This window comes from Bombina bombina, chromosome 1, assembly GCF_027579735.1.
Source record: "Bombina bombina isolate aBomBom1 chromosome 1, aBomBom1.pri, whole genome shotgun sequence".
Classification (NCBI taxonomy): Eukaryota; Metazoa; Chordata; class Amphibia; order Anura; family Bombinatoridae; genus Bombina; species Bombina bombina.
The window spans coordinates 415,580,812-415,593,025 of NC_069499.1; the positions used below are offsets into that span (position 1 = coordinate 415,580,812).

A 12,214-nucleotide genomic window follows, 5' to 3' on the forward strand; every position below is an offset into this window, starting at 1 on the left:
ACGCAGGACTGTTGAAACCAGAGAACTTCAGTTGGGGGGAACAGTTTGCAGACTTATCTGCTTCAGGTACGATCAGTCATATTTCTAACAAGACATGTTAATGCTAGAAGACTGTCAGTTTTTCCCTTAGGGGATCGGTAAGCCATTTTCTTAGATTCATAACAGATTAAGGCTTATAAATGGGCTCTATACTGGTTGACACTATTGTGGGCTAAATCGATTGGTTTATATCAGATTTATTGGACATTTAGAGTGTTTTTTGTGTTATAAAAGCACTTTTGAGAACGTTTTTTCGCATGGCATCTAGTTAGACTACTACTTCAGTCAGAAAGGCCCCTTCACTCTGGTAATGCAGATGAAGGAGGCCCCGTTTTCGCGCCTCAATTGCGCAGTTTATTTCCTTGGCAGTGCATGCAACTTCATTTGAGGGTCCTGTGGGTAAAGAAAACGGACTCAGGAAGGTTTATTTCAGTGCTGAATCACTCTAAGGGAAGGTAAAAAGCCGCAGCAAGGCTGTGGCAGTGATTGTTGTGTGATAAAATTGTTTATTTGTTCATTTTAAGGGTTAAAGTCTTGAAACTTGGTGTGCAATACTTTCAAGGCATTAGGACTCTGGGGTGCAAATTTTGTAAAAATCGGACATTGCCTTCATAGTTTTTCAAACTTTCAGAAATAAAGTGTGCTTGTTTATTATTTAAAGAGACAGTAACGGTTTTCTTTAAAAACGTTTTTATTGCATTATTAGCCTGCCATATTCTGTCTAACATGTCTGTACCTTCAGATAGCTTATGTTCTGTATGTATGGAAGCCAAGGTGGTTCCCCCTATTAATGTTTTGTGCAAATTGTGTCATAGCGTCCAAACAAAGTAAGGACAGTACTGTCACATTTTAATAAGATTGCCCAGGATGATTCTTCATGTAAAGGTAGTGGGGATAGCTCATCATCCTCTCCTTCTGTGTCAACACCAGTTTTGCCCGCGCAGGCGATACCTAGTACATCTAGCGCGCCAATGCTGGTTACTATGCAGCAATTAACTGCAGTGATGGATAATTCTATAGCAAATCTATTATCCAAACTGCCATCCTATTCTAGAAAGCTTGATTGCTCAGTTTTTAAATACAGAAGATGAGCAGGTTAGCGCTGAGGACAATTAATCAGTTGTTCCCTCACTTCAATCTGAGTATAGCAGTGAGGGAGGGCCTGTCTGAAAGGGAAGTTTCTGATTCAGGAAAAGTTTCTCAGCAGGCAGACACTGATATTGTGACTTTTAAATTTAAGTTAAAACACCTCCGCGCCCTGCTTAAGGAGGTCCTAACTACTCTAGATGATTGTGATTCTCTGGTAATTCCAGAGATATTGTGCAAGATGGACAAATTCTTAGAGGTTCCAGTGCACGCTGATGCCTTTCCGATACCCAAGCGGGTGGCGGACATAGTGACTAAGGAGTGGGAAAAGCCAGATATACCTTTTGTTCCACCTCCTATATTCAAGAAAATGTTCCCCATTGTCGACCCCAGAAAGGACACATGGCAAACGGTTCCTAAGGTTGAGGGGGCGGTTTCAACGTTAGCTAAGCGCACAACTATTCCTATTGAGGACAGTTGCGCTTTCAAAGATCCTATGGATAAAAAATTAGAAGGACTGTTAAAAAAGAATTTATTCAGCTGGATTCCTTCTTCAACCAATCTCGTGCATTATTCCTGTCACTACCGCAGCGTATTTTTGGTTCGAGGAACTGGAAAATTCGCTTCAAAGGGAGACTCCATATGATGAAGTCATGGACAGAATTCACGCACGTAAGTTGGCTAATTCATTTATTTTGGATGCCGCTTTTCAATTGCTAAGTTAGCGGCGAAAAATTCAGGGTTTGCTATAGTGGCGCGCAGAGCGCTTTGGCTAAAATCCTGGTCGGCGGATGTGTCGTCCAAGAATAAATTGCTTAATATTCCTTTCAAGGGTAAGACCCTATTCGGGCCGGAAATGAAAGAGATTATTTCAGACATTGCTGGTGGAAAGGGACATGCCCTCCCACAAGATAGGCCTTTTAAGGCTAAGAACAAATCTAATTTTCGTTCCTTTCGCAAATTCAGGAACGGACCAAATCCTAACTCTGCCCAACCTAAACCAGCATGGAAACCATTGCAAGGTTGGAACAAGGGTAAACAGGCCAAAAAGCCTGCTGCTGCTACCAAGACAGCATGAAGGGGTAGCCCCTGATCCGGGACCGGATCTAGTAGGGGGCAGACTCTCTCTCTTTGCTCAGGCTTGGGCAAGAGATGTTCCGGATCCCTGGACACTAGTATAGTCTCTCAGGGATATCTTCTAGAATTCAAGGAACTTCCTCCAAAGGGAAGGTTCCACATGTCTCGCTTATCTTCAGACCAGATAAAGAGACAGGCATTCTTACACTGCGTAGGAGACCTAGTAAAGATGGGAGTGATACACCCAGTTCCAATAACGGAACAAGGAAGATTTTACCAACAATCTAGGAGGGTCAATATATGACTACCGTGGATTTAAAGGATGCGTATTCCTATCCACAAAGATCACCATCAGTTCCTGAGGTTCGCCTTCCTGGAAAGACAGTTTGTGGCTCTTCCATTCGGTTTAGCCACTGCTCCCGGAATTTTCACAAAGGTGCTAGGGTCCCTTCTAGCGGTATTAAGACCGAGGGGCATTGCTGTAGCACCTTATCTAGACGACATTCTAACCCAAGCGTCGTCTCTTTCCAAAGCAAAGGCCCATACAAGACATTGTTCTAGCCTTTCTCAGATCTCACGGGTGGAAGGTAAACGTAGAAAAGAGTTCCCTGTTCCTGTCAACAAGAGTTCCCTTTCTGGGAACAATAATAGATTCTATGGAAATGAAGATCTTCCTGACAGAGGTCAGAAAATCAAAACTTCTGAGCGCTTGTCAAGTTCTTCACTCTATTCTGCAGCCTTCCATAGCTCAGTGCATGGAAGTAATAGGATTAATGGTCGCAGCGATGGACATAGTTCCTTTTGCTCAAATTCATCTAAGACCATTACAGCTGTGCATGCTCAAACAGTGGAATGGGGATTATGCAGACTTGTCTCCCCAGATTCAAGTAGACCAGGTAACCAGGGATTCTCTCCGCTGGTGGTTGTCTCAGGGAATGAGTCTCCGCAGACCAGAGTGGGTCATCGTCACGACCGACGCCAGTCTCTTAGGCTGGGGCGCGGTCTGGGACTCTCTGAAAGCTCAAGGTCTATGGTCTCGAGAAGAGTCTCTTCTTCCGATAAACATTTTAGAACTGAGAGCGATATTCAATGCGCTCCTGGCTTGGCCTCACCTGGCAAAGGTCAAATTCATATGGTTCCAGTCGGACAACATGACGACTGTAGCGTACATAAATCATCAGGGGGGAACAAAGAGTTCCTTGGCGACGAGGGAGGTGTCCAAGATCATCAAATGGGCGGAGGATCACTCCTGCCACCTATCTGCAATTCACATCCCAGGAGTGGACAACTGGGAGGCGGATTATTTGAGTCATCAGACTTTTCATCCGGGGTAGTGGGAACTCCCCCCGGAGGTCTTTGCCCAATTAACTCAACGATGGGGCATTCCAGATATGGATCTGAGGGCGTTTTGCCAGAACGCCAAGGTTCCTCAATACGGGTCCAGATCCAGGGATCCCAAGGCGACACTGGTGGATGCATTAGTGGCTCCTTGGTCGTTCAACCTAGCTTATGTGTTTCCACCGTTCCCTCTCCTTCCCAGGCTTGTAGCCAGGATCAAACAGGAGAAGGCTTCGGTGATCTAATAGCTCCTGCGTGGCCACGCAGGACTTGGTATGCAGACCTGGTGAATATGCCATCGGCTTCACCATGGAAGCTACCTTTGAGACAGGATCTTCTAGTACAAGGTCCATTCGAACATCCAAATCTAGTCTCTCTCCAACTGACTGCCTGGAAATTGAACGCTTAATCCTATCTAAGCGTGGGTTTTCTGAATCGGTTATAGATACTTTGGTTCAGGCCAGAAAGCCTGTGACTAGGAACATTTTCCAATAAGATATGGCAAAAATATATCTGTTAGTGCAGATCCAAGGGTTACTCTTGGAGTAAAATTAAGGTTCCAAGAATACTTTCCTTTCTCCAAGAGGGCTTGGATAAAGGTTTGTCAGCTAGTTCTCTTAAAGGACAGATATCTGCTCTGTCGGTTTTGTTACACAAGCGTCTGGCAGCTGTGCCAGATGTACAGGCGTTTGTACAGGCTTCAGTCAGGATCAAGCCTGTGTATAGTCCTATGACTCCTCCTTGGAGTCTAAACTTAGTTCTTTCAGTTCTTCAGGGGGTTCCTTTTGAACCTATGCATTCCATAGATGTTAAATTACTATCTTGGAAAGTTTTGTTTTTGGTTACTATTTCTTCTGCTAGAAGAGTTTCAGAGTTATCTGCTTTGCAGTGTACTTCTCCCTATCTGGTATTCCATACAGATAAGGTAGTTTTGCGTACCAAGCCTGGTTTTCTTCCAAAGGTCGTTTCTAACAGGAATATTAACCAGGAGATTGTGGTTCCTTCTCTGTGTCCGAATCCAGTTTCAAAGAAGGAACGTTGGTTACACAACCTAGATGTAGTCCAAGCTTTAAAATTCTATTTAGAAGCAACTAAGGATTTCAGACAAACATCATCCTTGTTTGTTGTGTATTCTGGTAAGAGGAGAGGACAGAAAGCTACTGCTACCTCTCTTTCCTTTTGGCTGAAAAGCATCATCCGATTGGCTTATGAGACTGCTGGACGGCAGCCTCCTGAACGATTTACAGCTCATTCTACTAGAGCTGTGGCTTCCACATGGGCCTTCAAGAACGAGGCTTCTGTTGATCAGATCTGTAGGGCAGCGACTTGGTCTTCCCTGCATACTTTGCCAAATTTTACAAATTCGATACTTATGCTTCTTCGGAGGCTATTTTTGGGAGAAAGGTTTTGCAAGCCGTGGTGCCTTCCGTTTAGGTAACCTGATTTGCTCCCTCCCTTCATCCGTGTCCTAAAGCTTTGGTATTGGTTCCCACAAGTAAGGATGAAGCCGTGGACCGGACACACCAATGTTGGAGAAAACAGAATTTATGTTTACCTGATAAATTTTTTTCTCCAACGGTGTGTCCGGTCCACGGCCCGCCCTGGTTTTTTAATCAGGTTTGAAAAATTTCTTTCTTTATACACTACAGTCACCACGGCACCCTATAGTTTCTCCTTTTTCTCCTAACCGTCGGTCGAATGACTGGGGGGCGGAGCCAGAGGGGGGGCTATATGGACAGCTCTTGCTGTGTGCTCTCCTTGCCATTTCCTGTAGGGGAAGAGAATATCCCACAAGTAAGGATGAAACCGTGGACCGGACACAACGTTGGAGAAAGAAATTTATCAGGTAAACATAAATTCTGTTTTTATAAAATGCGCTATATATTATATATATATATATATATATATATATATAGGTAGCCCTCAGTTTACGCCGGGGTTAGGTTCCAGAAGGAATGGTTGTAAATCGAAACCGTTGTAGATTGAAACCCAGTTTATAATGTAAGTCAATGGGAAGTGAGGGAGTTAGGTTCCAGGCCCCCTCTCAAAAAATTGGCATAAGTAACACCTAATACATTATTTTTAAAGCTTTGAAATTAAGACTTTAAATGCTAAACAGCATTATAAACCTAATAAAATAATCACACAGCATAGAATATATAATTCAAGTTAAATGAACAAAAACATTTGCTAAACAGCATTATAAACCTAATAAAATAATCACACAACACAGACTTTACTTGTATTTTTCTGCAAACAGTTCTTTCTATGCATTCCAATCTGGACTGATTTATAGACAGAAAGATCTTGTTCCTTTGCAAGCTGCTCGATAGCTCATGTCTGGTTAAACTGATTAATTTCATCTTGCATGGCTTGCATAACTTTGCTGCAACACAAGCGGTCAGCTCCACCTACTGGCTATTTTAATCAATGCACTGCTTCTCAACGCTTTTCAATAGCAGTCACATGACTGAAAAAAAGGTTGTTATTCTGAAACGGAACAAATTGACCCGTTGTAAACCGAGGGCCACCTGTGTATATATATATATATATATTTTTAATAGAGTCCCTTTAAATGGACAGTAACTTTGTTTTAAGCTGAAATCATATACTTATTACACAGCTAATCTAGAACCAATATGTGTTAATATACAGGTGTTCTTTAAGTGGGTAATACAAAGTTAGGACCTCTTAACGCTGCTTTTTTACCTTAACGCACAACTCGTAATCTAGTTGTCAATTATTATTATTGGTATTATTATTATTAGTGTTATGTATTTGTTCTTTTATTTTCAAACTTTATTCAAAAGATAAGGCTTGCACACATGATCACATTATAGTATTACTTTGGCAGAGCACTCATTAAAGGTTGCCAGCCCCTGATATATTCATTCATATGTTCCCAAGCACTGTACTTTTTATTATACAATATATATTATTGCTTAACAAAAAAGGGAACAATGTATAGATACAGGTGTGGTTGTCAAACCTTGGAAAGGTAAGTTAAACTAAATTGCACATATTTGCCCTGCAGTCATTTGAGATCTGAGAACAGCAAAGCATATAGATATTTATAAATGCTATAAAATCTGCTGAATGTTGTAAAAAAACTACTAAGTGACATCCTCTTGTATAAGCAAATTCAATGAATGCTTAAATGAATGTTCCACACTGATTTTCCCCCCCTCAAATGTTAGACTATTAGTATATTGATTGTGATCAGTATTATTATCCTTATTATTATTAGTAGTAGTGTTATTGTTAACAATAATAATAATATAATTGTTTTAAATTCCTGCAAGTTTGGAAAAATAATTTATATACAAGAGACCATGTTTTAATTTCATTTTATATATATATATATATATATATACAGTATATATATATATATATATATATATACTAGGCCTAAAGCCCGTGTACACGGGCCAATTTTTGCAGTATAGCGGTCCCACCCCTTGCTCGCTCTCTCCCTCTCTTTTCCTCTCTCTCCCCCCTCTCTTTTGCTCTCTCTCCTCCCCTCTCTTTTCTCTCTCTCTCTCCCCCTCTCTTTTGCTCTCTCTCTCTCCCTCCCCCCTCTCTTTTGCTCTCCCCCCCTCTTGTTTGCTCTCTCTCTCCCCCTCTCTTTTGCTCTCTCCACCACTCCCACTCATGCACGACCATGCCCATGCCACGCCCAGTCCCGCCCCCATCACACCCTTTCCCATCCACCATTTTCGCATGGACAGTTGGACACTGAAGAAGATCAGGTAGACTCTAAGGCCAGGTGTGTTTGCCCTCGCGCTGCCTCTACTGCGCATGACAGCTTCGGACAAACACACTTGGCCTTTTATATTAAAGGATTTTTTAATCTATTTTTTTACTAGCAAGATAAAAATATATTATATGGAAATAACCCAAAGTAAATTAAACCCACCTTCATTTTGACATGTACATAACACAACAATATAGAATTTAAAACATTTTTGACATATACTTGGTCTAATGGCACAGGGTTTACTAGTACACTATAAAGTTTGCAGTCGCTATTTGCAAAACTTTAATATGAACTTATACAGTTCCTTTTTTGGGGGTGTAATAAAATGAATGCCTTATTCAGACTCCTTATAAATGAAAATAGTAGGAGCATATAGTTGTATTTATTAATTTATTTATTCAGTGCTTATTTAAGTTTTGCTTATTTTATTTTTTTACATTATACAGTTATAAAAAAGAAAAACACAAAAGAACAAACATAAGTTAACATATAAAGCCTAAAACTGCTAACCGTACATGGTTATATCATGACATGACCTTCCTCCCTCATCTACTCTTCGGCTTGCCTATGAGACTTCTCCCAGGCTACTCCACCAGATGTAAAAGGAACAGTAAAGGATATTTTTATATGAAATTAATCACTTCATTGCACTAAAATTAAATACACATTTTAGCATTAGAACTCTCATTTTGCTTGCAAAGTTAGCTTTTTTGGAATTCAGGGACACATCGCTTAAAAGACCTCTTGAGTATTGCTTATCACTATTGCGCTGATCAGTTAGTCCCTGTGCAGCATCCAGGAGTGTGAGGGTAGTGACCGCACGCTAGCGCCTGGGGGGAGCACTGGAAAAACAAACATTATCACATTTTTACTAATTAGTTTATTCAAGTTCTCTCTAAAATCTCACTTATACAGATACAGTATCTCACAAAAGTGAGTACACTCCGCACATTTTTGTAAATATTTTATTATATCTTTTCATGTGACAACACTGAAGAAATGACACTTTGCTACAATGTAAAGTAGTGAGTGTACAGCCTGTATAACAGTGTAAATTTGCTGTCCCCTCAAAATAACTCAACTCACAGCCATTAATGTCTAAACCGTTGGCAACAAAAGTGAATACACCCCTAAGTGGAAATGTCCAAATTGGGCCCAATTAGCCATTTTCCCTCCCCGGTGTCATGTGACTCGTTAGTGTTATAAGGTCTCAGGTGTGAATGGGGAGCAGGTGTGTTAAATTTGATTTTATTGCTCTCACACTCTCTCATACTGGTCACTGGAAGTGTAACATGGCACCTCATGGCAAAGAACGCTCTGAGGATCTGAAAAAAAGAATTGTTGCTCTACATAAAGATGGCCTAGGCTATAAGAAGATAGCCAAGACCCTGAAAATGAGCTGCAGCATAGTGGGCAAGACCATACAGCGGTTTCACAGGACAGGTTCCACTTAGAACAGGCCTCACCATGGTCGACCAAAGAAGTTGAGTGCACGTGCTCAGCGTTGTATCCAGAGGTTGTTTTTGGGAAATAGATGTATGAGTGCTGCCAGCATTGCTGCAGAGGATGAAGAGGTGGGGGGGTCAGTCTTTCAGTGCTGAGACCATACGCTGTACACTGCATCAAATTGGTCTGCATAGCTGTTGTCCCAGAAGAAAGCCTCTTCTAAAGATGATGCACAAGAAAGCCCGCAAACAGTTTGCTGAAGACAAGCAAACTAAGGACATGGATTACTGGAAGCATGTCCTGTGGTCCGATTAGACCAAGGTAAACTTATTTGATTCAGATGGTGTCGTGTGTGGCAGCAACCAGGTGAGGAATACAAAGACTAGTGTGTCTTGCCTACAGTCAAGCATGGTGGTGGGAGTGTCATGGTCTGGGCCTGCCTGAGTGCTGCCGGCACTGGGGAGCTACAGTTCATTGAGGGAACCATTAATGCCAACATGTCCTGTTACATACTGAAGCAAAGCATGATCCCCTCCCTTCGGAGACTGGGCCGCAGGGCAGTATTTCAACATGATAACGACCCCAAACACACCTCCAAGACGACCACTGTCTTGCTAACGAAGCGGAGGGTAAAGGTGATGGACTGGCCAAGCATGTCTCCAGACCTAAACCCTATTGAGCATCTGTGGGGCATCCTCAAACAGAATGTGGGGGAGCGCAAGGTTTCTAACATCCTCCAGCTCCATGATGTCGTCATGGAGGAGTGGAAGAGGACTCCATGGGCAACCTGTGAAGCTCTGGTGAACGCCATGCTCAAGAGGGTTAAGGCAGTGCTGGAAAATAATGGTGGCCACACAAAATATTGTCACATTAGGCCCAATTTGGACATTTCCACTTAGGGGTGTACTCACTTTTGTTGCCAACGGTTTAGACATTAATGGCTGTGTGTTGAGTTATTTTGAGGGGACAGCAAATTTACACTGTTATACAGGCTGTACACTCACTACAAATTGTCATTTCTTCAGTGTTGTCACATGAAAAGATATATAATAAAATATTTCCAAAAATGTAAGGGGTTTACTCACTTTTGTGAGATACTGTATATGCTTTAAAATCATTTAAAATCTGCCACACTTTCTGCCAGAGAGACCACCTGGTTCTCTTGATCAACCCGACATTTTCATCCTATTCTGCCTGTATTAAGATCATTAAGCAACCCCCTCAACTTTTGTCTTTTATTGCATTTTTCTCTGGATAGTAAACTCCTCTGGGAATATAACTCTTAGAGGGCGGGCTGAATTCTCCTTGCGGAATTCAGCATTGCACATGAGCGCTATTTTGTACTCCCGTGCAATCCCGACCCTGCTCGCGCACAGCCAGTCCTGAGCGGGCAGGAGCTGTCAATCTCCCAGGTCGGACTAGACCGTGGAAATTGAATTTTGATACTTTAGAGGTGGCAAAAGATTAGGGAAGCAGTGGTCTGATGACTGCTGCTTTTTAAATACGGCGTGCAGGTTCCCTTGTGAGAGCCTGCAGCTGTAGTGGGTCAAAAGGCTTGCAAAGCCTTTGATAAATCAACCCCTTAGCACCTTCTGTATCAATATGCTAACTTCTGTTTTTATGATATGTTAAATGTACCCTGTATAGCACTTTAATTATATAGTATAATAGTTATATGGTAGCAGCTATTTTAGGTAACCAACTATTAAATATTAATGGCAAGACATGATTTACTTTGGCAGTGTTTATAGCCATAGAAGATTTTTGTTAATGTCTACTTGTTTGTATGGCAAAGAAAAGATTTATATTGTGTTCCTATTCAGTTTAAATAGGAAATACAAAATCTGTTTTCACTCTTTAGTGTTTTAAGTTCAGTAAACTGATGAAGGTGGCTGGTGTACAATTGAGACTTTCTAGGGAAATTACACAAAATTGCTAAGAATGGACTGTGATGTTTCCTTTATCAGATAAAGAGATTGTATCATATATTGTTTGCAGTCTTTTCTCTATGTATAAATAGATCTATGTTGCATTATTGTTATAACCTGTGTACTGTATTCCTTTATATTTAATGCTGCATTTTTAGGACAGTTTTATTATTTCTACAGCAACTAGTTCAACAAAATTGGAAGACTTGAGCTACTTGGATGCACAACGAAATGCTCCCCTGCGAACCTCAATCAGAATGCCGTGGCATAACACAGCCGGAACACGAGTGCAGCAGGAGATCAAAGGTGCTAAACGTTTAAATGCAGTAATTATGTGACCAAAACTGACCGGGACATACTTAAAGATGTGACAGACATCAGAGAGTTTAATTGCAAGTACTTGTGGGAGTATGAGAGAGTTAATGCACTCCATTTATCCTCTTCCTGCAAAGTAATTCAGTTCAAGAAGACCCTAATTTAGAGTAGGAAGTACCTGATGCCCCTCTCTACAATTTAAAGTACTATGTTTACACTTAAAGCTAATTATCATACAGTGTATTTGGTAACAAATTATGGAACAAGTGGCAAATATGATTTGCTGTCAAGTAAATATAAGTTTTTGTATGCCTTTTGTATTTCTAATATTAACTTGGTCAAAGTGACATCATCTTTATCTGCAATAATCGTGGCACAATGACCTTTAAATTGTTTAGACACATCATCATGACAAAAGTTATGATCATTTTTCTTGTTTAGCATTTAAAGGGCCACTAAAGTCAAATTTAAAGGTTTATGATTCAGATAAAGCATGCACTTTAAAAAAAAACAACTTGCCAATGTACTTCCATTTTTAAAATGTGCACTTTCTGAGACTCCAGATCCTACTGAGAATGGGGCAAAGTTCACATTATATGTATATGCATTTTGTTATTGGCTCAAGACTGTCACATGATACAGGGAGAGAGAAAATTGGATTAACTTTAAATATTGAAGTCTAATGTTAAATTTAAGGAAATGTTGACAAAATAAAGTATAGTGCAATTTTTTTTATTTTTTTTACTGAACACAATTAAACATTTATAATGTCATTTTAATTGATCTGATTTCATCTAATGTGGCTCTTTTTAACTTAAAGGGACAGTCTACACCAGAATTTTCAGTGTTTTAAAAGATAGATAATCTCTTTATTACTCATTCCCCAGTTTTGCATAACCAACACAGTTATATTAATATACTTTTAACCTCTGTGATTATCTTGTATCTAAGCCTCTGCAAACTGCCCTTTTATTTCAGTTCTTTTGACAGACTTGCAGTTTAGCCAATCAGTGCCTGCTCCCAGATAACTTCACGTGCATGAGCACAGTGTTATCTATATGAAACACATAAACTAACACTCTCTAGTGGTGAAAAACTGTTAAAATGCATTCTGAAAAGAGGCGGCCTTCAAGGTCTAAGAAATTAGCATATGAACCTCCTAGGTTAAGCTTTCAACTAAGAATACCAAGAGAACAAATCAAAATTGGTGATAAAAGTAAATTGGAAA

The 12,214-nt window shown here is 40.6% G+C and overlaps 1 protein-coding gene across 3 annotated transcripts in view; it reads left to right on the forward strand.

Moving 5' to 3' along the window:
- The window catches only part of TANC1 (tetratricopeptide repeat, ankyrin repeat and coiled-coil containing 1), a 439,674-nt gene that overhangs the window by 259,497 nt on the left and 167,963 nt on the right, over nt 1–12,214 (forward strand). For all 3 annotated transcript variants that reach the window (XM_053698331.1, XM_053698330.1, XM_053698332.1), the window contains one exon: nt 10,852–10,977. In XM_053698331.1, the coding sequence (XP_053554306.1) occupies nt 10,852–10,977 (126 nt within the window). The remainder of the gene's footprint in view (nt 1–10,851; nt 10,978–12,214) is intronic.